Raw genomic sequence first — 27,583 nt, forward strand, 5'->3', positions numbered from 1 at the left:
ATATTGAAAGCTTTTTGAAAAGCCACTGGTTTGCAAGCTTTCACATCCTGCTGAACAAAGAAGCTAGGTGTAGTCTCATAGAGAAGCGTGGGCTGTGTTTCACTTCAGGTTTGCCCTGCCTGTCACTAAAGGCAGAGCAGTGCTCCCTCATGAAGCTTCATGTTTGTAATTTGTCTCATCTCCTAACTCCTAGTGCCAAAGAGTAGCAGTTCTGGGAGGCAGGATGAGAAATACAAGCAAGACCCTCATCACTGGATACTAAAATCATTTTCCCCCTGTATTTACCCATTATCTATGCCCAGTGAAACTGACTTTCTGACTTCAGCAGGAGAGGTAAAGACTCTTACCTGCCTGTCTTCAATAGATGATTGATGACGATGATGCTGAAGCAAGTGTCTGTCCCACTCAGTACACAGTGACTTGTGGCATATGTTAATTCAGCTACTTTGAGCATGAAAATGCTTGAAATCCTTTACAAATCCAGACACTCATGGCCTCACTTACTGTAGCTTTATTACATTCCTGGAAGTGCAGCGAAGCCATTCAGACATTTCATAAAAACTTATAGCGTTTCTTTCTGCACACAAATTTCAGAGAAAATTACCTGAAAGTGTCAGGAAATAGGCATTCTCAAACATACACCACTGCCTGATTTACTATCTTTCAATAGTCAAAACTTTGTGTTTAATCTGTGAGACACATTCAAGATTCATTCTTTTTTCTCTTCAAAATCTTCCACAGCACCAAACATTTTTATTGTAAACATGGCTCATAGCTCTAGTTATAATACAAGTGCCAGTTCTCTGCAATTCTGTGAACTTCTGCACCTGATTGTGCTGGGACTGAGAAACAAACCAGGCAACAGCTGTAGCTAGATTGGAAAACAGCTACATAAATTCAGTTGCAGCTGCTTCCTTGTAATTTTGTGTTCTCACTTGAGTTGGTACTGGAGATGAATATCTGTCTGAAGGGTTCAGTGGAGCACCAACAGAACTCTCTACCCCATCTCTTTTAAGCTATTGACAACATAGCAGATGCAGAGCTGGAGGCACCTTTCAATAAGCCACAAGGGCTCTGGCCCTACCAGGGTAAGACAGGGTCAAAGACTTTGCTATGAGCTCCTGATTCTCCTATGAACCACGTTCATCCTGAACCAATGCCCACCCTGAAAGGGATTGTCTTATTTGGCTTCATTCAGCTATTTCCTGACTTTAAAGATGGAAATTATCAGCTCTGAGAATTTTTTTCTAGATGTTCTTTGAGTTACTATATTAGCAAAGCTTGTAATGAAAAGATAGTTTTTAAGTTAGAAGCATGTCTTCCCAGTTCTTATGCAAGGTCTTGTGCTCAGGGATGATTTTTTCCCTCCAGTGGCTTCCATCACTCTACAAAATGTAGCTGAGATCTGCATATGTCTTCCTCTCTAGTTATCAAAATGAAATGCTACTGATAACCATGCACTGATTCATATAGTGCCTTACAGAAAATTATCATAGTAAAATGCAAACGTTCTTAGGGCAATACACAAACTCTGCCAGGAGCCTGAAGCCAAAGTCAAAAGTCCAAGTTAAGTTAAATGTTTAAAGCAGTTCTAGATCAGTAAAACAAGACGTCTCAAAAAACTGATAGCCTAACTTGGACAATTTATTAACTCTTTTAGGAAATCCAGCATAGATGTGGTGTTCCTAACATAGGCAACCATTTGCCAATGATCCAAAGTGCAGTTTCAGTCAAGCAGAGAACCTATAACTTATGATGGGTTTTCATAAGACCTCGGATAATGCTAATGTAAGTTTTCTAGTTAGGTAGTCTTTTCAAGACACCAATTCTCCCCTCTTCCCAAAATTGCAGGCAAATGCAGTGTAGGTAAAGCATATTTATTTTTCCAGATACAGGCTAAAAAAACCAAACTTGCACCTCCACTTGTCACTACAGACAAAACTATGGCTTGGTCTCTGTAGTATAGAGTTCTCCACAGAATTCTTTGGTGTATTTTTAAAAATATATAGCTATCAGCCTGGCATATTTAAGGAGCTTTTACATAGTCCCTTGAAAGGAATGTCATTTGAAAGATTCCTGCAACAAAAAACCTCCATCCTTACAAAAAAAAAAAAAAAAAGTGGATGCAGTGTAGTACAGCACTCAAAGCCTCTCACTCAGAATAACTACTGGAGCCTGAACAAGCAGTCAGTATTGATCAGAGAGGAGATACCATCAGAAAAGACAAGAAGGTTGCTCTCATCTACTCCTGTTCCTGGGAGAGGTGACTAAATACCAAGAGTGGCTACAACTCAAAACAGGGACTTTTGCATGGTCACCACAGCAAAATGCACTAACTAACAGCAAAGCATAACCACTGAGAGAAGAGACTGTATCTTTAAAACTTTATGTAACATCCTTAATATGGCCATTCTTTCCCACAAGAAATAAGGCCTATGATCCTTAAAATACTCTGAGTAGCTCTGACAATAAGGCAAATCATTCTGAGCTTCCAGCCAGGAATCAAACCTGGATAAGCCCTTTGCTTTAAGTCAAAGCCTCATCTTTGGCTGCACTGGAATTCATGTCAGACTAGCAACTTCCACCTGTCCAGACTCACATCTTCTCAGACCAGCCAGACCAGATCCACACCGGAAAACCCTGGCTGCTGGGGTCTTGATGGGCACACCATGTACATTTCTGCATCTCAGGAAAGTGGAAGAATTGCTAAACTGAGGCTGGAGCACGATGCAGCACACCACCTGGACACTGCCCAACCACTTTTGCCACAGCACAAGCAGCTGAGAGGACTGGGAGACAGCTTTCACAAGTAAAATATTCACCTTTGCTAACACACTAGCATGGGCACCCAGACTAAGCCTGTAGTAACCAGTGAGCGTACCTTCACAAGGCTTTCACCTGTCTACTGGGTAAAATAAAAGTTGAACCTACAGGCAGGTTCCATAAACTGCGCCAGCTGGCAGGCATCGAGAGAGGAAAACACTCAGGGAGGCATGGTATCCTCCAAGCTGAAGGTCTCACTGCCAAGCGCCACCTTTTCCGTCTGCCCTAGATGGAAGCAAAGTGTCCCCTAACATTGTCAAGGGTTTTTGTGCGTCTTTCTAAAAAGAGATTTCAAAACCGGTTTTAAACAAAGCTACTATGATAAGAACTGAGAAGAGTCTCATTAGACCACAGTATGCCAGGGTTGTTGTGATCTTTGCAAATCATTTGCATGTTCACATTTTGCAACGCCTGAAGTATCAGAGGTATTTCTTGTAGGGCTGGCACATGCCCTGCTCTGCCCTATGGCAGCCAGAAAAAGCACAGCCGAGTAAAGGATCCCAGCACGTCACAGTATTGATGAGAGAGCCCTGCAAGCAGGAGGAGTGAAGGTGCTTCAGGGCTTTTCTTAAATACAGGCTTGGGAAGTAAATAAAAGTAAAAAAAAAAAAAAAGAGATGCCTGCACAGTCTCTTCCCTCATCCTAGTTATTATTTAAAGTTACAAAGTTCTGAGCCAGAGTTATAAAACTAGAAAGTAGGTAAAGATCTAAAACAAAGTTACGAAACTAGAAAGCAAAAGTTTAATTTTATAATCCAAAATTCCGAAGTGATAATCCAAGGTTACAAAGTTACAATGCAGAACTACAGCCACAACTCAAATCACGAAGTTATAACCCAAACTCATACCTGTAACACCAAATTATAAAGTTAAAACTGAAGCTTTAGCTCTAACCTAAAACTACCGAGCTGCAATGCGGAATTAACAGCTATAATCCATTCAGAAAGTTGAAGAACAAAACCCAGCCCCGTGAAAACCTGTTCAAAACCTAGCCGGAGCCGGCTGCGAGCTAACCTAAAAGGAGCCGGAGCTCTGCGCGCTGCCGCAGACTCTGCTAGGCGGGTTTTATTTTCCCCTCTGGTCGCTCTTTTGATTTCAAACAGAGAAAGTCGACAAGGGAGGAAGACAAAAAAAAAAAAAAAAAAAAAAAAAAAAAAAAAAAAAAAAAAAAAAAAAAAAAAAAAAAAAAAAAAAAAAAAAAAAAAAAATCAACAAGAAAAGGTCCCGAAACGCCCCCCAGCCCCACTCACAGCCATAGCGGGGCCGCTGCAGGGACGGCAGCTCCTCATGGTGCATCCTGCCGCCGTCGGGAGGGACGGCGCCGGCCCCCGCCCGCCCTTCTTATGCTCGGCCCGGGCCCCGCTGATTTGCTGCGCCCGCGGCCGCGACCGCCCCGCGCGGGGCCGGGGCCACCCGGGGCGGCTCCGCGGGGCGGGGGGCACCGCCGGCAGGGGGATGTGCGTGTGCCGCCAGGACTGAGAGCAGGAGAAAGTGAGAAAGAAAAAAAAAAAAAAACAAACAAACAAAAAAACCCCCAAACAAACCCACAAAGAAAACAAGCGAAAGGGGAGAAAGAAAAAGAAAGACGGGAAAAAAAATGAAACGCAGCCCCCCACACCGCCCCCCCCATCAGAAAGCAGACAAAGAAAAACAACCCCCAAGCCCCAAAGCAAAGCAAACAAAAAGCGAAGCAAAAAGTAAAGAGCAAACAATAAAATAAAATTTAAAAAACCCCCACAAAACCCAAAAAGCAACAACAACGACAACAAAAAGAAAAAAAAAAACAACAAGCAAAACAAACAAAAAAATCAAAGTGAAATCCAAAGGTAAAAATACCCCAAACCATAAACCAAAACTTATAAGCAGAAAAAAAAGAAGCAAAAACCTCCCAAAAGAGGCAATAAAATGCAATCCTCCTCAAAAAAAAGAAAACAAACAAAAACCAAAGGCCCGAAGCTACCAAACCATTAAAACAAATCCAATTTCACACTGTGGAAGGCCAAGGCGTCTCCCTATGGTGTTTTGGCAGTGAGAAGTGTGAAGACACATGAAGAAGCAAGCCCAGGACTCCCTCCTGCAGTTCTGCTCTTTTGAAAAACTCTCTCTCCCTACAAGCAGTGTTTTTGCCAGACCACAAAGCCACCACCACAATCCACAGGGCATCTACAGAGTGGAGTGTGCCTGCATGGGCCTGTGCGCATGTTGGTGCCCCTTTCTGAGGAGTTTTGTGAGGCAGCTAGGCATGTTCCTCCATTTGTGGCTTCCCTGCAGGGTGTCCCTGCCAGAGGGGGCTTGATTTCAGACAGCAGAGCAACAAATCCATGGGACAATGATTCATGTTCTGTGGCCACAGGCTCCAAGGTCACATATGAAATGCACTTGGAGATGGTCAGGGGTAGGGTTATCTCAAATGGAGGTCTAATATAGGGCAGGACCATATCCTCTTGGCAGTCTCTAAGCCCCTGACATGAAGTTTTCTGGAAGACAGAGGGTAGTAGTACCTGTGCATAGCCAGAGCCTGTGTCACAGAGCCCGTGGGACACAATGCACCTGAGCATGCTTGTGATTTAATGCCAGGTGCCAGATGACTCTTGATGTGCATTTGCACATTGTTTGGAAAATTTCAGTAATATCTGTTCCAAAATAAAATAGTGTGAGATCTACGCAGTCTTCTCTGTGATGTTTTAGAGGTTTGAGAGTGTCTATCTATACTTAGTTTGCAAGGCCTTTGTTTTGTCACTCCCTGTCTCTGGCTGTGCTGGGCACGACCCACTAATTGGAAACATGCTGAGGTAGGGAAAGACACTCCTTACAGTACCTAAAATGTGGATTATTCAGGAGCAAAAGACTGAAAGGGTATAGGAGAAAAATGACACCCAGAAAAATGACACTGTTACTTTCCTTGAGGTTCTTTGGTTTCCTCTGCTCCCTTTTTCTCCATTGCCTTTTCCTCCATACCTACAGACCAGGGATGATTACTAACAGTAAATCTGTGTGATGCAGGCACAAGTAGAGCTGCAGACTCCAGTTGGCTTTCCAAATGATTTATTGGGTTTTAAACAATCACACATTTACTTACTTCTCCTTTTATAAAAGAAAGTGAATGATCAAACCTAACATAGAAAAGAAGAAATTGACTTCCACAATTTAAAGTGCATTTGAGTGAATTGAAAATATTGCCTTTGTTTTAAATTACCATTTCTACTGCTTTTTGTTCTATTACATTTAGATTAAGTCAAGAGTATACTGTAGAAAACTTTCTCTCTCCATCTCTTTTATTCTTTAGTCATGATCAAAGTTTTCTTAAAAATATTTTTTCTGACTTAAATTAAGTGGCCTTGTCCCCCTGAAAAGCTTTATTTTGACACAACATTATCACATTTTAAATTACAACACTTCTCTCTTGAGAAGTGCTCAGCTTGTTCTGCAGGTTGTGCAGATGTGGTGTGACACTGTGACAGGGGTCTCTCTCCTGAAGGAATAGTCTGACAAAGCCCCGGAGAGTTTCTGTGTGACAGTCCCAGTCCCTGGGGTTTTTTTCTTACTCCCCTTCTTGCTATAGCTGGAAAGGCAAGGGTGCAGCTCTGGTGTCACACACATGTATGTTGCCACCCCTTGGTGAGAAAATATTCATCCCTGTCTCTCAGACTCTGTGCCTGCAATGTGTCCTCTCCCTCACCTGTCTCATGACTCTCCTTGCCCTGGGTTGGCATCAGCATTTTTGTCGCCACATGGGTACTCAACTAATTGTCCCAGATTGAAAACTAACTTTTTTCTTTTGGTAGGATTATTTCCTAAACCAGTGATTCCTTCATTGCTTTCACCCAATTGCCTCTCAAATGTGTGTGCCAGCACAGAGCAGGGAACACACTGGAGGGCAGAAATTAAAGGCTAGGTAAGGGAGACGTAAGAAGGTTTTTTCGACAACAGTAACCTCTGTAATACTTGCAGAAAAACTGGCATGACAGAAACCAACTGCTCTCAGTGGGAAATGAGACAGGTAAAAGAATATTGGAGTAACAAGCAGCAGTCACACAGGTCTGCTCATGACATTTTGCATTAGATTTGTTAATCCCTGGTTTTCTGACTTAAAAGGCAAACTTCGTCAACTGTTCATGGCATGAAGGTTTAGACACCTCTGGCAGGAACCAGGCAAAGAGGTTGCAGCCTGCCCCTGCAAGCTGCTGGGTTCTGCATGTCAGATAGGGGAGCAGCCCCTCTGCACTTCCTTCCTCTCCTTCCTCCTTCTTCCCCTTCCAAAGTGCCACTGCAGCTGCAACTGGCTGAAATGTTTCCCGCAAGAGAGATGAACACTGTGCATTCTCCCACTGTCTTATGGGTACCTGGTTGCAGTAAAAGGTGTAAAGCTGAGCACAGACTTTTAGTCAGCCTACACCAGAGCTAATGCTAAGGGCCATATTCTTGTTTTTTGTACTTGAATGCTCCCCTTTTACAGTTAATAAGAAGCAAGCACTAAAGAAATCAGTGTTGTCAGCTATCTAGAGTAAATGTTTGAATGTGAACATTTCCTGTTCATGCGCTGGGTCCTTTCATGGAGTTTAAGATCAATGTCCTCACCACATTATCAAGGACACTGCTGTGGATAACGTTTCCCACTGCATTCTTGCTAACAATACAGCTCCAGCTTACTCACCTGCCTGAAAGCGAAACAATGTGCCCGAAGAGGGAGAGAATGTGAGAGCATGCTAGGAGTGAGTGGTCCGTATTTAAATACAACTACGTGTTCAGAGGCAGCTCTGGACTGCTCCAGATCTAACAGGGAAATAAGTTGACAGAAAACTCTAAAGAGGGAGGTTGAAAATGTACCCTTCCTACATTTCATTGCCTGTACTTGGATCAAAAAAGGAGGACTCTGCTACTGCATGTTTCCTGACAGTGCCGTTGTGTACAGAGGGATTTTATATGGTGAAGGATATTGATATTTGAAATTCTTTGGTGGCTTATGTAGCAGTGACGCAAGTATATGTAGGTAATTAGAGACACTAGGCTTTTTGTTGGAAACAGCAGCTTTAATGTCACTTTTTCTGTGACGATACCTGAATTTTATTGTTAAATCTTATGCCTTGGCTGGCTGCATTTGTCATACAGAAAGAAAACTGCATTTGTTAATTTAAAAGAGGTTTCACTTGGTTTTGGTTTTGATTTGTTTGGTTTTGTTTTTTCCTATTAGGCATTGCAGAGAAAGACCATATAATTTTTATTTGTGTAGGATAGAAAGCCTGGACTTGAGAGATTACCCTGGTAAGTAAGAGTGGGGAGCTACTCCCTGGGTGGGTCAACCTGGATCTAAGAAGCACAAGATGGAGGGAGATTAACTCCAGTTACTGCAAGGTCCTTTTCAATTGTTTCCTTCTTACAGCTAATTAAAAGCTGACAAGCTTAAGGTGGATGTGCTACATGGGTGCTTGTGCTGACCCAATAGCAGCGTGTCGTAACCAAAAATGTCCGTGCTTCCTGTGCCACAAGCAGATCTTTGCCTGGCCAGTGGGATGGACTCTCAATGCCTCAGTATAGAGTGAGAGTTTCCTCAGTCGTGCTGGACATCAGAGGTGGCCAAAGGGATGGTGACTTACAAGGGTCCCGGTAGCAGAGCTGGTGTCCCTGTATGCTGATAAGTGGGAATACCAGATGAGCCTAGACTAATAATTTTGCATAAATTGCAGTTAAAGACCACAACTGCTGTTTATTAATCCAACAGAAAGGTTAAGAGGTGCTTGAGGCAATGTTAGGGAACACAAAATCAGGAAGTGCCCCCAGCACAGCTGCCTCTACGGTCTGCTGTGGGTCTTGCAAGCAGCTGCCTCCACAAGGAAGGGGATCAGCTGGAGGGATCATCTCTGTGAACTGTGCTGGGTTGCAGTCTCTCCCTCAGCACAGTCTTCATCTTATACATTATTTATTGTCATGAGTTAAGTAAACAAGTCATCACAGTTAAGTCATCACATAACTGGCCACAGGGACCCTGGAGAAAACACAGACTGTGTCAGCAGGAAGACTGTAACTCCCCTACTTGGGAAAAGCAAGTGAGGGACATCACTTGCCTCTGCTCCCTTCCTTGTGTGCCTAGAAGGGAGAGATGATGGTGCAACCCAGCAGTCCCCATTCCCAGTTCCCTTCTCAACTCTTCCTTTCTAATGAGTCAGGGCCTGTGGTCACAGCAGAGAGCTTAATTTAAAAGGTATATCAAGCTCAAACTAGACTGGAGCTATGTCAGTCAAAGCATCCTACAGAAATGTGAGTTTCACAAATTCAAAATATCACGGCATACTGAATGGCAGGTAAAATGGAGGTCTGTAACAGAGGAGCTGAACTGCCTTTCTCTCTCAGCAGCAATTGTTCTTTCCCACTGAGGAAGTGATTTTAACTTCTGAATTGTCCTGGTGTATGGTGAGTGTACATTAAACACCAAACCCCAACATTTAGAGGAACATCTTCCTCGGATTTTATAATGCTTGCTAGGGTGAGCTAAGTTAGTTGGAAATGTGCCTAACTGAGCTGTAGTGGGCACCGATATAAGTAAAAGAAATCTAATTATCTTGTTATTTATTGAAATAGAAACCTCAGTTTTTAAAAGCAAACAAATTAGTTTGTGGGATGGAGGAGAAACAAACATATGAGTAATTTTGAATGAAACTTCTAGAGAAAGAAATCTGAAGATGTGTATGCCAAATGCATGCCAAAGGGTAACATGTTAAGTTAAATGTTTTTAGAAGAGTGTATTTGTATAGCCCTCACACCTGAAAAAGAATATGGTTAGAGAAATTACTGCAGTGTCAGAAATCTCTCTTTGTTCTGCCACTTGCAAATCTCATGTTCTTTGCCTTAAAGCTGCAGCTACCAAAGTAAGAATGTGCTTTATCACCTGCCCTTCACTTGTTCTGAGAAAAATACCCTTTCTAGACCTTGTGTTTTGAAGGAAAACTAGCAAATGCAGTCCTGAAAATATGAAAAGTCATATATCCTCCAACATATTTGTCAGAAAAACCTCATAATTTCCAATTCAGTGCAGTAAATCCAAGGATTTTTATTTCATAGACTGACATCCTGGAAAAAGCAATACTGTGATTCTTCAGTGACTTTTCTCAGATCCCAGACTGCATGTAACAAACCAGAGAAGCACCACTCATGCTGATGCGGTTGTGCTCACAAGGCTATCTGTAGGGCTACACCATTATTTCACTCATGGGACTGAGCAGACCTAATGTTCCTCATCGCTGCCCAAAAGCTGTGGTTTTCTTTTCCAGAAGCCAGCTTAGCTCCCAAAAAGCTGCTTAAATGTAAAAGAGGTTGAAGTGATGTGTTCTGTGCTGAAAGTGAGAAGCAGCTACGGGGTGAGAATACCATCTTATATCATAGCTTGCTGTGTCTACCTCTGGTTGCTCAGATGTCATGCCTCCAATATTACCTAAAGTGCATTTTGAAGGTGTACTTTTATATGCCTTTTCCTATCTACCAGGTCTCCCTCTGTTTTTTCCATTCTGGCAAGACTCTGTTAAATCCTTTCTGCCAAGGTACCTAAGAAACCAGTTTCTCTGCTTGAACAGGTTTTTTTAAAAAAAAAAAAAAAAAAAAAAAAAAAGGAAGTATTTGTTCAAAATGTCTTGGACTGATGCCCTAGTTCCTGCAAAAGTGGCGTGAGTGTAGCAAGACGAGTGAAAATCTTTCTGCAAGCACCCTGCCAGAAAAGAACTTTCTCCATTTGTCTGTTAGAATAAATATTTATGCATTTAACAGAGTTCTTCAGAGTGGAGTGACCCTCCATATCTAGACGTAATGAATAACCATAAAAATGAATTCAGAACTGTTTGAAAGCAGGGAACATCTACGGCCAGCTGAAGCTCACAGATTCAGCAAAAAAGCGTTCTTTACTGAGCTGGATGTAGCAAAAATAAAATCTTGTTTCTTCACATGCTATCCACAAGTGATAATTGGCCTGCCGGTGGTAGCGTTTCTTTTGGCGGGAATTTTTATGGGGTTTTGAGTGGCATTTTTTTGGTTTTGTAATACAGCATCTGTGTGCTTCTTTGTGATTGCATCTGCTTAGCAATGTTTCCACTCCACTAAAAGTCTATGCATTTTTAACTCATTAATGTTTTATTTATTTATTACTCTTGAGGCACAGAGCTAGGAGCTTTGCATTTACAGCGTACTGAGTGACAGCCAAGGCAACCCTACAACTATTTCTTGCCTGCCAACAGTTGCCCCACAGATAAAGCACAGGCTGAACTCCCACGGATTTCCACCAGACTAATTCTGGTCTTCTTATTTCCATCACTTTTCCACTGGCATGAATCCAGGTTTTTGAAAAGCTCCTCATTATTCACATTAGTGTAAAAAAATGAAGAACATGTCTAAAAGACTGAGAAATTCAGGCTCCAGGAGGCTCAGCTAATCCCAGCATCCAGAACCCTTCACAGGGAACACAGTGTCAGCAGCCTCCTCTTATTTAAATCAAAATGGCTTCAGTTTGAATTACCCTCCTGGAAGCGTCTTTGTTATTTCTCTAGGGGAAAAAGGGTATTCCTCAGATAACCAGATCCCAAATCAGTTGTGCCTGTAGCATTACAATGAGCATGTGAAAAATGAGCAGGTAAAAATTACTCAGAAGCTTGGATAGGTTGGGGAGCACTGTTATCCTGACACTGGCTCATTGGATTATGGCAGCACCACTTGCAGAGAGGCTCAGAGCCACCCTCCACTCAAGACTTGTCCCACCAAAACATGTGGCGGAAATGAGCAAGTCACAAGCACATCGCACAAGGTGTGTGGTACCTGGGCAAGCAAGGATCTCAGTCTGCTGCTGAGCAGTGACAGCTGAAATCCTGTGTGAGCTTTATTAATAAGGTCTTTCCTGTTCCCTTCCATTAGTTATTTTTCCTACTCCACCTGTAGGTCAGTTTGGCAATTACACTGTTTTGGTGTTCATCCGTTTATTTCCTATAACCAGATTATTGATGGTAAAATATGCTCCCCTGACATGGTCAAGTGTTTCCAGAGAAGGAAGTCCCATGTCACCATGCACAGATAGTTTTCCTCGGTTTCAATATTCATGTAACGATAACAATACAAAGTAATATATTTAATTACACATGACTTCTTAAACAGATGGATGTTTTTACCTACCTTTTTTTTTCTTTTGGTTTGTGTTCAGTCAACAGTTCTGATATGCTTTTGGCAGGCAAAGTCCAGGGTTTTACCCTGGGAATTGGGCTCCATATGTCCTGGTATCCCTGTCTTTAGTAATTATGACTTTTATATATATCACAAAACACATTATGACTTCCCTACTAAATAGTTATGGCAGTTATTAACAATGTAATACTGATATTACTGTGATTCAAAAGTGTATCAATATCTTAATGCTCCTTGGTTCTACTTCAGTGTCTTTTTACTAATAGCTGGTGACCTCTTCTATTTTATTTTTTTTCTGAAGAGATTCTCTATGTTATTTAAACTTTAAAACCTGATTTTAGCTAAAGGTTGAAAGGACAAAGTCAAACTCTTCCTGCATACTGATAATTTGGCCGCTAAGTCATTGCTCTTAAGCAGTCTGAGCTTTTTTTTTCCAAATAATTTTACTGAACAGTATCAAAACAGTAAGTTCTGTAACTCCTTATGGATGGAATTGGAGGGAGGGGGCAACATATTCACAGACAGCAGTTCATGAAGGGTCCAGAACTGTTGGATGAGAAATAAACCTGGGAAAAAAAGATCCTAACTGATATGTAATCTTACATACCAGGAGGATTGCCTTTCAGACAATCTAAGTCTACCACCAATGCTGCAATGCTCTTTCTAGGCAGAACCTGGAGGTTGTGAGGAGGTCCTTGGGGGAGCATGTGGAAGGACAGAGACTCAAAGCCAAATGATGTAGAAAACATAAGAGTCTACCAATGTCTTCACTTCTACTTCAGAAGATGGATTACTCTTAGTTTTATCTGATTTGTCATTCCTAGTCTCTGTGAAGTCCAGTCTAACTGCAAAGCAAAGGACGTCTTTATTTCAAGTCAGGAACCTCCTGACAGTCCTGGGGTTAACTATCTGCAGTCTGTATGGGCACAAAACACAATTAAATGCATTCTAAACAATCTGTTGTAAAATACACAATTCAGATCTATTGTAACCGCCAGCAAAAACAGTTCTGCAACTCTGCATCACCATGAAACTTTTTAAATTAAAGTGCTCTTTGCTTAGAGAATGAAGATCAGACCAGTGGCCTAGGCTGCATTTGGTCAAAATTCAGCCAAATTATCCTGATATCCAAGCAACATTTTAAGTTTTTATGGAAGGTATTTCACACTTCATTCTTGTAGCTAATGATTCTTAAATACTTACTTTTCCAGTTCTGAACAGTGTGTTTGAGGAATGCTTCAACAATTTCTCATTCTGTGACTAGAAATGCCACAGTCTGGCTTTTCTAAAGAGCCACAGGATTTACCTAAGAACTGGTATTGCTGACATATTTTCAAAGGTGGAAACATTGTCTGCATTGATTAGCATAGGCATTTCCAGTTGTAGTTCGTTCAGGCATTTATTCCTCCCAAGTTTTTAGCACGTACAATTTCAGTCTGCTATAGTAATACAAAATCATCACTGAAGTCCTAATCAGACCAGTTAGGTTCACTCTGGGAACCAGAAATAACCTGATTTGAAATGCATCTTGCAGAGAGTGCATTAACCTACATATTGCGAAATTTTACAAATGGTGACACCAGAAAACATAAAGAATGGTATGATTTTCAGTTTAGCTTAGTATTTTTAGGAAAGTCTATAAGGAAATTTCAGCCAACATTTCTTATCTCTGCTGTCAATGTAAAGTGTATTGAAAAGGTCCAGAGATTACTAAATTGGATGGGGAGCATGCAGGTTAGATACCGATCTCACAAAAGCCAAATACATCATCTATATAACTTTACAATTTCTATGGATTAAATACTAATTATAGCCTAGCTGGTATCCTATCGGAAAGCAAAGCATATGGATGATTTACATGATCTAATTTAACATGTGTTCTCAGGTGACATTTTGATAACACAAAATGCCTCCCATTGTTACATTTGCATCCTCAGTCTCTATGCACTTGTATCATCTTGCACAATATGTAGACAGACACACACAGAGTGCTATGAATTAAGCATCACCATTTTGATAGCACAGTTTTCACAGCCAGGAGTGTGTACATGTCTTCTTCCAAAATTCTGTTGGAGGAATGCTGCCCTACAAGCAAAGTAGCCTTTTTTGGAGGATGATGTGCTCCAACACAAGATTCCCTGGTACTGAAAGTTTTCTAGATGTGATGGAGAGATTAGGTTAGTTTCTGAAAGGTAACTGTGAAGACTATCTGCCAATCTTTGCGCACACTCCCTTTTGGAGTTTTGTCCTATCTTCTGCACAAAACAGCAGAAGATAGGAACAGTATTTTTTCCCAGAATGAAAAGACACAACTTAAGTAGAGGATGAAAGCAGTGCACCTTTCAAATACTGGTAGATGAGGATGTACATCTAAAAAGGCTTAAGAGATGAATTACTACTTCCATTGTTTTTACTTAATAAATAAAAGGTTTTTTTCTGTACTGTACCACAAAAAACTCCAGTTATCAAAAGACAATCACAAAATCATATATGTCCTTCAGCACTGGGTTTTGCAGACAGTACTCTTGCATGAGCTGAAAAAATACTTCAACTCACACTTAGCTTAACTTTTCCTTGTTGGTGACACAGCTACAGGGGCTCATGTGTTTTGTTTAGTCCATCATCTGTTTGGAATAACCTATATTTGGAAATGTGTTTTTGATCCAGGCATGGAAATGTTAGAATATAAATAACTCAGCTTTTTTTTTTTTTTTACTTTAAAGCTACCACATTTCATCTGTTGACGCTTTTTGGAAGTCCCTACTGCACAAATGCAATGAACTTAATATTGTTGCTGTACTGCTTCAGTGTTGGGAGTTTCTGTGTTGTTTTTCAGTTGCATGTGTGGTGGTTTTTTGTTTGTTTGATTGGTTTGTTTGTTTGTTTTTTCCCATGAATACTAAGTTCTTCTGGAACTTTCAGATGCATGGATTATCATACCTTGCTGCAGGATGCTTTTCACATAGAGTTAGATTAGACCCTTTGGGTGATAATGCACTCCCGCAGAGCAGTTGTGTAGTGAAAGGCCATGTGCCCATTTTGTGTAGTTGTGTACCATAAAAATATGCAACCCAGATGGCTAACAAAAGAGCTTTGCCTCTTGCAAATATAGTAACTCTTACTCTATCTTTTTTTTAACACTCATTTAAATTCATTTAATTTTATTAACTTGTTCCATGTTTACTTTTACTGCATATTCAATCTCTATTACTAAAGGTAAAACAACTGGGGGTTTGTATGGTGGATAATGTAGTATTTTGCGGATAGAGAAGAACAATGTTCTGGCTATCATCACACCTGGCATGTGTTCATTGCAGAGAACAAATCTTTATTTTAATATAGCAGAGCAAAAAATCATCCCCATTTATTAATCCGATGTACACTAAATAACTTTGCATTTGTTACACAGATGTAAATATTTTGCAGATAAATTTATAAACACTTCCACATTTTATAGATTTATACTGTACACAGTCATCCTACACAGAGCATGCCCTTTCACAAATATACAGATAGCTTTCCTCAGGGGACTTGGTCAAACACTTGGTCAAACATTTTGGAAGCTGGCAATCTGACACAGAGGAGGATACTGGGAAGATGAGTTCACAATTGTACCAGCTGGACTTGAAATGAAAAATTCAGAACTCCAAAAGAGAGAATTTATCAAGGCACACACATGCAAACACATATATACAATAGTGATGACTGTAACTTGCTTTACAGGAGATCACACAGAGCAGTAAAGAAAACAAAGAAAGAAAGAGCGAGGTCAGGACCATTGCCAAGATCTTGCTGCAGATTAGCAGATCTGAAGTCGAATTCCTCTGTATAAATGACAATTCAACTTCAAAGTAGCTTGTTACCCGTATATACAATATGTACATGTTACCTTGCATTGAGACATGGAGACATGGTTATGATTTTCTTGACAACATGTTCACACTAACGTACCTGTGTGTTTGTGTAATGAAGACTGTTTGAAAAATTACATTGCCAGTTGGCTCAGAGCAGTTGGAAATTTGAGTGGAAGCCTAGAAGGGGAACCTGCAAACAGAAAATAACCACAAAAAACCTAGGAAAGAATACATGTTTTTCTCCTGTTGCTTAGCATTAGAAAACACTAACAAAGAAAATCAGTAACCTGACAATGCCAGTAAAGTGCAGTGAAGGCAAAAGACTCAACTTTCTGTACCTCATCCTTTATACCCAACTTTTTCATATATGACACTACACTGCAGTGGATATTGCCCACTTAAAAATATCTAATTATGTATAGTGTATTCTTACATATATTTGAGGCCCAGTATGAGACACAATTTAATTATCATTGCCACATAAAAGGTAATATTATCTACTGCTACTATAGATGTGAATGACAATTTTCTACTTAAAACTGTCAGTTCATGATCACAATTAAAATCTATATGCTATGGCCTCATACACTGAATATGTATTTTCTCCTTGTAAAGTTCTCCTACCTTCTGAAAATACTATCACATAAGCATTGCTATCCTTTCTTAGTCTCCTCCCAAAGGTTTAGTATAGACTGGTATTCAGTTTATCAACTTATACAACACATGGGAATAAATAAGAATAGCAAGCTTCTTGGTTGGTTGGTTGGTTTGTTTTAATCTTATTATAGAGTTGGCTTCCTTTAGAAGGAATAAACCCTTTCTTCTGCTTTCTTACTTTTGTAGCATGAGTGCATGTCCTCTACCAGAGGAAGCACACTGCAAAGAGTGAGCACCCTTCAAAGAGGGAAGAAGCAATGTAGGAAATGCCAGAGCTTTTGAAAAAGCTCTTTCCACCATCGCTGTGTGGTCTGTGTGCATGTGCTGATATTTTCATGCTCAATGTGCTTGAATTATAGCCACCATGACTTTATATGCCACTATTTACTGTAGAAGATCTTCATGGGTGTTAATCATTGATTGAAAGACACCCTGGCAATGGCTCTGTTTCAGGCTGGTTGAAGATTGCTGATAAGAACATTAGCAAATAATTTTTTAACCACTTCACCAGAACAACTTCAACTACGTATGCAGAAACAATGAAAAACATACAATACAGGAAATCACAGACATTTTCTCATACATTACACAGAAGTTAGCATGTTGATATCCCCATGGACCATTTTGAAGGCCTTTCGGTTGAATAAGACAAAAAGTCATAGCTTTTAGGAGTTTATGTATCTGAGAGCGCTGCGTCTCCTAGTCACTGGAATACAACCAGTGCCTTTGCATGCTGTTTTGCTGTTTGGCACAGTGTGGCAGGGCAGTAGGGTGGGCTGGGCAGGCAGGGGAAGGCAACAGCTAAGTCAAAGCTCATTTTTCAGACCATCTCAGGAATTTCCTTCCAATGTCTGAAAGCTAATGGCCAGTTGAGATGAATCTTGGCATCCCAAGAATTTTGCACAGTTACATAAAGGTTTCTGCACAAGGAACGGAGGAGGATGTTATTTTTGTTCAAAGCATAATGCACAATGCAGAATGTAAAGCTGTCATAGAGAACGAGATGAGAACATGGTTTTAAGTCTTACATCCACCTGTGTTATAGAGAAGTGTGTACATATGCGTGTATACTTACCCACATGTGTATCTGTACATGTATTCACCTCTAACTGTGTAATATTTTTTAAAAATATCCAATATTATATAGCTGCAGGCTAGGATTTAAAGAAAACATCTGAGAAAAATAAAAGTAATTGAAGGCTACATCTTGATTTCTTACTTTTCATGATTTGCTTTTAATTTGATTCCATTTCATTATTTTTCCTGACCTTCTTCTTTTGAAGGATCATCTTTTAACTTGGTAAGATAGACCTATGTAAGATTCACAAATTACTTTTATCACATAGCCAGTGAGGGGACAAGCATATATTTACAAGGCAGACATTAAGAGGATATAAGACGTCTTACAGGTAAGAATACATGCAGTATTGTAAGAGAGAAGTGCTAGCTGACAACTCTAGCTCTAAACAACAAATCAAACTGGAACAACACATAATACACTGAAGTCCTGCAGAGTACTGTGCTTGCAGTGAGTTATGAGTGCTATCCTTTAGCAGCAATTGGTTTCAGATTGTTTGGTCAGGACTACTGGTGAAAACTGAACGCCAACATTAGAAAGTAGGAAGCTAAGCAAAAAATCAGGTCCTTGGGATCCAAGCAAAATGAGCTTAGGTGGCTTGCTGTGGAGAGAGTGCTGAAAGCCAGCCTGCCAGCTCTCTTTCTTTCTCACTCTCTCTCTCACTTGTGGACTGATGTGTCTGGCTACAACTCAGATGTGTTGATAGCCAGAGAGGGGGTAAGGTCTCTACAAATCTTCTTGGTTACATGGCATTAAAATGTACATTCATGAAAAGCCTGGGTGGAAAGGACAATACTTTTGTGTCAGGTCAACCTCATCCAAATGCTTTTGTTGTTAAGTATTCTCAAATCTTTGATTATTGAACTCTGTACTAGTTAGAAGTGAACAATCTGTTCTAGACCTTTGTCAAGCAGCTTAGATTTTTTACACCATAAAGCAATTGCACTGTATTTTTCCCTATGCATTTCCCTAGTAAATGCAGATTGTGTGCATCTTATGGGAAAAGACTGCCAAAAATTACTGCTTTGTTAATTTTTAGTTGCACTCAAACTAGAAAGCAGAGTTATGTATTATAGGTCAGAATCTTTGTAGATAATTCAACATACTGTTAAATAAGAAAAGGCCCAATATGTCTTATTCCTGCTTTTGACATGCTAAGTCACCGCATCAAAGATAGGTCCTGAATGTGGATGGAGTTCTGTGTAGCAATCTTATACATTTAGGGTAGGACTAAATGTTAAAGGATTCTTCTTTTGTAGGAAAAAGTAGGGAATTTACCACTACCAAAAAAAAAATTAGAGAATGCAGATGATGATAGTGGATCCAAAAGTATTTTGCAACACTTGGTTGAAATTACTGACATTAGAAGAAAGCAAATGGGGCTGATGGTCTGGTTGTAGACTGTGTGAGGTTAAGTGAAGGCAAGAGAGATCTGCAAATGGCATTATAAATTGAAGCATTTTATTTGATTCAGGTTTTGAACTGCATTCCAGATTTTCTGGCTAACATGTCTCTTTTAATTCCACATGACTGCCCGATACCTGTCTTACCTTAAAACTAAAGGCAAAAGTCCGTATTTTCATACTGCATTTCCTGGAATAGCAGCATTGGAAAGTACTAATGCAGGCAAATACCTAATATTTTACAGTAAGTTTAATGAACAAGAAGGCAGGAAATACAGAGTAAAAGCAGTTTCTCAGATATGTTTTCTTCTGGAATATGATTACTGAACATGTGTTTTCTTTCAAAACACCAGAGGAAGTGGAGCATTTCTGTTTTCACTTCTTGTGTCTTTGACCCCCTGAGTGCAAGGATTCATTTTTAACATTGTGATTGAAGTTTCAATTGCATTTCCAGGTTATTAAACAGGAAACATGGCTTGTTCATTGTATTAGCATGATATCATCTTGTTTAGGTAAAGAGGTGTGACTGGATGTAAACATCTTTCTTGACTAATAAAGATTAATTTAACACTCACAATGGGGAAGAGAGTGAAAGCCCAGCACATGCAGGCTGTCCATGTGAGGGGCTGAGGACTATATTACATTGCTAAGTATTGGAATCAGCACTTGTGTCTCAAGAGCAGTTAGATTAAGATAGGGTTCCACAGTGGTAGGAAAAGAAAAAAAGAATACAGAGTAATATTTCCTCCAAATGGGGCTGAGCTAAGTGCACAGACAAGTAGATTCCCCCATATCTGTACCCACAGCAGGACCTCAAGAGGGGCCATGCTGAGAGGAGACCTCTCCTCGGATTAGGTCAGCCTTCCGGATATGTAGAGAACTGGAATGGATATGTAGTGGAATCTGGCTGCCTCAAAAGGATAGTATTCACAGAAGGACTTCTGTGGTTGCTTTCCATATTGTTTTAAAAAGATATGGCTGAATTGCAAAAGATATGCAAAAAAACTTCTTATTGAATGTTACTAGGAAGTCAGACGCTGATGAGAACACATGGAGAGAGTTGTGACTTTAAGATTGGTTCTCTAGTAAGAAAAGTAATTTGGGATGTAATGAATGGAATGGCATGAAGAGAAAGTGAGCAGAGCTTGAGCTAGCAATCTTAACTTTGCCCCACTTTCTCAAGATGATAAAGGAGGAGTAGACTAGAGGAGCCATCAGGTAGAAGGGCTAACTCTTTTTCACCAGTGTCCAAGCCCTGTAGTACACAACTCTGTAAGGGGACTATCAAGGGTTATAATCACACACGGGGGAAGAAGATTTCCCAGTACAACATTCATTATCAATCCTTTTCAGCATTCCACCATTTATACCTACTCTTGGTTCCCTTGCTAGGGGCTTGCACTCAGCAGCCAATGCAGTGCACACCAAATGTTGTAGCACATGCTTCTAAGCAACAAGGTGCTAACATGGATATAGCCAATCTGGTTAAAATGTACAAACACAACACTGCTTTCAAGAAATAAAAGTCTGCTAAGTTAAACTCTACTATTACAGAACCTCTAAGGAGTAAAACTAATTCAAATAAAATTTCTTTGCCAAAAAAGACAACACGTGGCCTTTCTTGGGCAGCTTTCAAATTTCAAACTAGTTGATCATCATAGTTAATAGCATTCTAAATGCTGTCAGTCTTCTATGTTTTCAGGGGCCATTGTAGTTTTTGTCATTGCTGTTGTTGGGATGAGTTTTCAGCTGTATAGGATAACACTAGACATTATATCCTACTTCAGTTTAGACTGACACGGATTTTCAGTTAGCAGTCAGTTTTATGACCAAAACAGACAAATAAGCAGTTTTGATTACATATGTTTTATATTTATGATATACTAATGCTATCAAGTTTGATTCTCTCTGGTGTATAAGGGGTATAAATAGGCCACTAAGTGATTCTTTGTTTGAGATATAAGTGAACAGACATAGAAAGGAAGTACCATTTCTACCGTCCAGTATTTATTACCTGAGATTGCTTGTGAGACTGCAAGAAAAGAAAGATTCACTAAAGATTAGTCAAATTACTTTTGTTTATAATGTATCATTTGTGTTCAGATCTTCATAAATTAAGGATTTCTGATCAAGTCTGTGGATTGCACCTATCTTACCAAGTCATTTATAGCACAAAGGTGCATTCACTTCTTTTGTCTTTGTGAGATAAATCTTTACTGCACTCAAGCAAAAACTATTGGTTGTTCAGACAACCTTGATCCTGGCTTGCACACTAGTTCAAATCTGTTGAGTCAATCAGCTCATCACCTAGGGAAATTCTAACTTCAGGTTTTGTTTCATATGTTGGAAATGTTGGTGGATTTTTTCTTTGTTCATCTCTTCCATTTACTTTTCCACCCAATTCCTACTCATTCTTACTCTTCCCCCCCCCCCCCAACTTAGAACATTCACTTAATTCTGAACCATGCAAGGTCTCCATAGTCTGAATTTTTTAACCCTTACTAATTTCTGTTATTGCTATATTCCATTTCATCCAGACTTAAGCACATACTAATGACATAGTCACGATTTAGAATAAAAAACAGCATTGAAATTGACATAGTTTTACATGTAATGAGATTTTAGAGTGTTAATTTGAACCACATCCCTCAAAACCTGAACCTTATTTTTCTGTGGCCCATTTCCTCCAAGCTGGTCAGGTGGTATGAAGTGCATCTGAATGTTTTTGGGAATTACATGCAGAGATGGGCAGAATATATTACTGCAAAAGGACAGTGCATAGCAACACAATGCAATATTTTACCATTGCTGTTAATATTTACTCCAAACATGTACAGAGGCTTCAGATTTCAAAATAACTTATGCAGTAAGTAAAAGGATGTGAACCTGTGCTACTAATGAATGGCACAGAGAAATAGGGCTCAAATACAATACGCATTGCAGAAAACAGCCTTGAAATAATACTAAGGCTATGACTAGTAGACAAAAGCCATACATGTGAAAATAAAGCCAGGATTTTGTTCTTATCCTAGAATTCAGTAAAAAAAATTATTCTTCCTCCTTTTTTAGCACAGTCTAGAAATTTAAAAGATATGTTTAAGTCAGATTTAAACATAAAATATTTAATCTCAAATATCTCAACTGTTAATACTCCAAAATAAGTACATTTCCTAAATTTTTTCTTACTATAACATATTTAAATTATCACTATGAAAATAATGCCCTCTAGTTTTCCATACTCATGCTTTTTAATTCTGACTCTTTTCTAATTAAATAACAGAAAACCACATCTTGGGCTAACACTTTTTGTACTACAATATGTAGCACAGGCATATGTTAGTAACTGAAAATGACTCTCCTAAAATCAGTAGATTAAACAGTGAACTTTAAATGTATTCAGTGATCTTTTTATGTAGACTTTTACTGACTCCTTTAATATGGCAAAGACAATGACTGATACAGAATGCAGTGATAGATAGTAGTACCTAAATCTAAGTTCACATGTAAAAGCAGAGGAAAAACTAATGAAAAAAATCATTTTACTACACAATGACATCATCTGAAAGCCTAATTTCTTTGGCAACAATTCATACACCTAATAATTGTTGTCAGACATAAATCCAAAAAAAAAAAAAACCTGATAAATTTTTCTGTATGCTGTATAGCAAATTTATTATTTTACACTTGAAACTGCAGATAGTTCATCAGCTGTTACATATTGTCTTAGCTCTACTGAAAGCAAAGCCAGTTTCTGCCATCAGAGGATCTGCCTCTTTGATAACTTCATATAAATGTATATGTATTGAATTTTTAATGCTAACATTTTAAACAGATTCCATAACCTTTTGCATAGCATAAGGACTGATGGGTAACTTTACCATATTTCATAACAGTCTACAGCACAGAAGGAATAGATTTACTGCCATTTACTCTCCATCCATGCTCCTGGTCTAATAAAAACATTACCACTCCCTACAGCCTTGCCATAGCTTCTTTCTGAATGGCCTTTCAGAGAGACACTTGAAAGTATTAAATGGTGAGACATCTCTAGAACTATTAAAAATTAGCTGAGAAAATGGTTATATTAAGAAGTGTACAAACTATGAAAAATTGAAGGTGTTTATATATATAAATATCAAACAAACTTCTGAAAGTATCTTACTTACCATATAGTTCACTGGCCTGATTCTTCCTTTATTCATACTTGAAATAACAAATAAATTTGTATGAATTCACAGTTTTAAAATAGAAAAAATATTCCAGATACCACAAGTGAGAATAAAACAAAATTTTTCTGAAGGATTAGCAGCAAAGAGTGAAACGGTTCATTTTGTTTTTCTCTTTACTGCATACCTATATGGACTTTTAAATTCCCTACAGTAGTTGTTGCCTTCTCAGTCAATATGGGGTGTAGTTGGTGATCTTTACTTTAGATTGAAATTGCATGAAAATGTTTACTAAAATTTGTTGCCACAAGTTTTTACCACCTATGCACAGCTGCAGAAGATCAGTGTTCTCAGTGTAGAGTTTCCTGATAAATGCTGCATGCATCGATACATTAATGTTCTCTGCACCAATACTGCTAAGTAATTGACTTGCACGTCTGTACATTACAAAAGCTCACAATGCCGTGGCCAAATTTAGCATGTGTTTTTTTAAATAGTGTAACTGCTTTAATTTTAAATATCTGGTAATCAGTATGTTTTTTACCTTCCTGGATATGTCACCGAAACTGTTTTAAGAGGTAGCTTTGCAGTTCAAAGTTAAATGGTTTTGAACATTAATGTATGCAAGCAAACAAAAGTGAAATTTAAATTTTCATACAGAGGTTTCTAAATCTCTGCTACTCCAAAGTATCTTTTGAGTTTAATTTCTGACATTTGAGCGCTCTACTCTGTGTTGAGAATCTGAAGCCTTTGCACCATTGGTCAGGAGAGTTGACATTTGTACAAAGAAGGAAATAAATAGTAAATGTTTGTCCCAGTTACATCAACAACTGTGTTCTTGTGTCAGGAAGCCGAAGTCCTACCAAACCTCCACATACCAGAACAGTAGAAGCAAGGAGAATAGGGATTGCTTTGGTGATACCAACAAGGGAACCGAATATTAGGTTTCCAAGTACAGCTGCAGCTTTGCATAGTGCATTCAAAAAGCCAAAGCCTGTTGCCCTAGAAGAGAAAACAGAAGAAAATTTAAAAAAAATGGGTGAAAGAGTAAAGCTTTTGAGATAAATCCTCAGTGTGAATAAATCAGTACAGCCCCAATATCTTACACAGTCTATGCCAATAATGATTCTGTGCTTGTATTTATATCGAAATCTATTTATAATGTGAAATCAAAGCTCAGCTGCTACAGTACTTGGTTGACGCAAACGCATTTTGCTGCCCCAGGGACCAAAATGTGAAACCAATGACAGAACAGGTGAGTTTGAAGCTCTACAGCAGAACAGGGGACTTGCAAATGGAAATTCAGTAAGAGTTAAAAGGCTTGATTAGGAGAGAACAGATGCGTTGAGCAGCTCTCAAAAGTGAACTGCTTGGGGATCTGAGAAAGAAGTCATCAGAATTAAAGGATGATCAGCTTTAAAAAAAATAAAAAATAAAAATTAATTTCTGACAAGCGGTACACATGTCGAACCAATGCTTTTTTAAAAGGCTAATGACATCTCCAATAATAATGGATGTTTATCTCTTAGAGGTAAAGAAGACAGGACATATAAAAACCTGTTCGGTGCAAAAGAGATATCTGAGAAACTTTGGAGGAAAGGGAAAGGAAATAGATTGCCAACACAAAGTATGACATAAGCAATTCAAGTGGGCTTTTGTATTGCAGCGGTGTGATTACAGTAGTCTGAAATAAAGTGTTTTAATTGTTTGGTGGTTCATGCATAGATGTATTATGCAAATTGCTATCATTTTCATAAATTGTGTTTTGACATGACCATATGATTCATAGATGCAGGAATAAAGTCCCCCCCTCCAAAAGTGTCCTTAGAAAAGTGCCTGTATGAGGGTAGAATCTCTTGTCTCTTGCAAACCACATCACTATTTTAATCTCTTTAAAATACCTCATATTTAGCAAAGAAATTACTAATTTGTCTGAAATAAGCACCATTCCTCATTGTGTAAAACATGACATCCATCCAGATGTTGCATGACAATAAGTATTGATGATATCTGAAGAAGAAGAAACAGGTCACTGCAATGGTATTATCTTGTACATAGTAATTTTGAAAATGACATGTTCTGACCCTCAACAGTCCCTGAGGGCTGCCAGAGAGAGCAGCAGATGAGCATATTTTTGAAGTGTTTCTTGTGAAGATTTCTGACAGAAGAACACTTGCAGCAGCTCCTTGCAAATACCTTTCTCAGAGAAGGAATAAGTTAAAACTTGCCCATTTTAAGCACGACCTTTGGAGGAACTGGTCTGAAGCAGGAGCATGAGATACACTGTGGGAAGCAGCAAACACCCATGCTATTAGAGAAATCTTCCAAAGCCTGTGAGAAGACAATCAAATCTCTAGTGCAGAAACATTTGCACTACAAGGGAGATAAAGTCCAGAATATCTGGAGGAAGCTGACACAGGATGGTGGGTAGCTACTGGGGGGGAAGGAACTCCAGACTGACACATCTTCTAGGGCTCACATAATCACAGAATAGGTAAGGTTGAAAGGGACCACAGTGGGTCATCTGGTTCAACCTCCCTGCCTAGAGGGGTCATCCTAGTCCAGCAGGTTGAACTTGTCCAGGGACCTATTCTTTCCAGGTGTGAGACCCTACATTTGGCTCTGTTGAATTTCAGCCCGTTCTTCTGCCCATCTCTCCAACCTGTTGAGGTCCTTCTGAAGGGCTGCACAGAGCAAGCAGGTAGGAAGGAGTATCATGAAGAGGAAAGGCTGAGTTAAAACAGACTGTATCACAAGCAGGTAGAAAGAGGTTAAAGAGAACACAATTGGATTGGAAAACTGAGTTTATGTGATAGGATACCAACAGATTGCACCTATTCTGAAGAAGTCAGGGAAAAAAGAAGAAAAGAGTCAGAATGGTTCTAATTTCAGACTCATATTATGAGTCATTTATGCACAGAAAGTATTTCAAAACTTATGGTGGTGACTGGTTGTGATTACTATCCACACATGTAAATATGACTTCTTCAGTTGCCAGTGCTGATGTAAAATCAAACTTGCCCCCAAATAACAGTAACAGAAAAAAAACCCCTAACAGTGATCACATAGAGAAATTAGACACCTAGTTGTCAGAAGCCTCAGTATATTCAGAGAGACACCAGAACTCCCCAAAGAATACATAGATCCATCTAATGCAAATCTGGATAGATACAGGCAGGAAATCTTTGGAAAAACAATAGCACAAAACATATGGGGATGCTTTACTTATATTTAGTGGTTTTTTATACTATCTTATAAAGGTAAGCTGTTTCACAGATGTTAGCTGCTTATAACAACTAGTTATAACAGGGGTCTGAATATGCTTTTCTGAGCAATTTGAACCATTTCTTTTCATGTGCTGGGCTCCACAGATGCCCCTGTGATTTAGATCTATTATGGATTATATACCCCAAATTACCTTACTAAGGCTTAAAGTAATTTTGTGTAATATTTGTTCAACACCTCTTGTGTCTGAGCAAAATTAAGGTAATCTTTTGGAACTGAAAAAACAGCTCAGTTTGTAAAATGGACTTACAGAATTTTGCCAATTGGAAGGAGTCATTGTCAATCTAATCCCATTAGTGCTATCAAACTGTAAACAAATAAAGGTAAGACAAAATAAGCCCATTTTCATTGCCCTTGGCTGTCCTGATGATACAAAATGAACACAGCAGAAGTTCAATATTTTAATCTTTAAGCTGATTTCAGGCATGTCCTTTTGCCTAAAATAAGCACATCGTTGGCATGAACAATAAGATTTTTACAGGCTTAAACAAAATTTGTTAAGACCTGTACCTGAAAAGTACACACAAACTTCTACCTTCCTACCTTTCAATTTTAATACTGCGTTTGAATGTGAATTTATTGTGTACTTGTAGTCAGAACAAAGTGTTCAAGCAATTGTTGAGCTCTAGGGATAGCAAATTCAGTTTCCTTGGTTGTTTAAACATCTTTCTTAGAACAGGGTTCATGATTCAAATTGGTTAAAATCTTTATTAATTCATGCCTCTATAATTATTCTACTCAATCCAGTGGAGTAGAAATAGCCAGAAAATCAATATGCTGTAATATATCACATAAATATATGACCATAGTCGTCTCTCGCAGCATTAGTACAGTCCACTACAATGTTTCATGAAAGTGCTAGAGTGTCTGTAAATGATCAAAGATATGTAATGTGTCATCTCAGCATCATGGACCAATTAAAAGAAAATTCCAAGAGCATAGGGCTATTTGTATATGTACCAATTTTCTTTCTGTTGATCAGTTACTGGGCAAACACTTAATACAAAAGTGTAATTTTGACTCCACGAATAGTCATTATAACTATACAAGGGAGACCAGTGGCAAGAATCCCTTATCCAGCAAGAGAATGCCCTTAAACTCTTCAGGGACATCAACAAGAAAATGGTAGTGAATCAATTTGAGATTGTCTTTAAAACGTAAACA

The 27,583-nt window shown here is 39.1% G+C and overlaps 2 protein-coding genes across 12 annotated transcripts in view; both read right to left on the reverse strand.

Moving 5' to 3' along the window:
- IQGAP2 (IQ motif containing GTPase activating protein 2) overlaps positions 1-4,146 on the reverse strand; it is a 127,720-nt gene extending 123,574 nt beyond the window's left edge. For all 11 annotated transcript variants that reach the window (XM_027882856.1, XM_027882821.1, XM_027882816.1 and 8 more), the window contains exon 1: positions 4,074-4,146. In XM_027882856.1, the coding sequence (XP_027738657.1) occupies positions 4,074-4,119 (46 nt within the window). In that variant the 5' untranslated portion in view covers positions 4,120-4,146. The remainder of the gene's footprint in view (positions 1-4,073) is intronic.
- Positions 4,147-22,105: 17,959 nt separating this feature from the next.
- Positions 22,106-27,583, reverse strand: part of SV2C (synaptic vesicle glycoprotein 2C) — a 104,762-nt gene continuing 99,284 nt past the window's right edge. The window contains exon 13 of the mRNA XM_027882912.1: positions 22,106-24,136. Coding sequence (XP_027738713.1) covers positions 23,953-24,136 — 184 coding nt within the window. The 3' untranslated portion in view covers positions 22,106-23,952. The remainder of the gene's footprint in view (positions 24,137-27,583) is intronic.

This window comes from Empidonax traillii, unplaced genomic scaffold (genome assembly GCF_003031625.1).
Source record: "Empidonax traillii isolate 1590-97213 ecotype Southwest subspecies unplaced genomic scaffold, ASM303162v1 scaffold8:size5222938, whole genome shotgun sequence".
Lineage (NCBI taxonomy): Eukaryota > Metazoa > Chordata > Aves > Passeriformes > Tyrannidae > Empidonax > Empidonax traillii.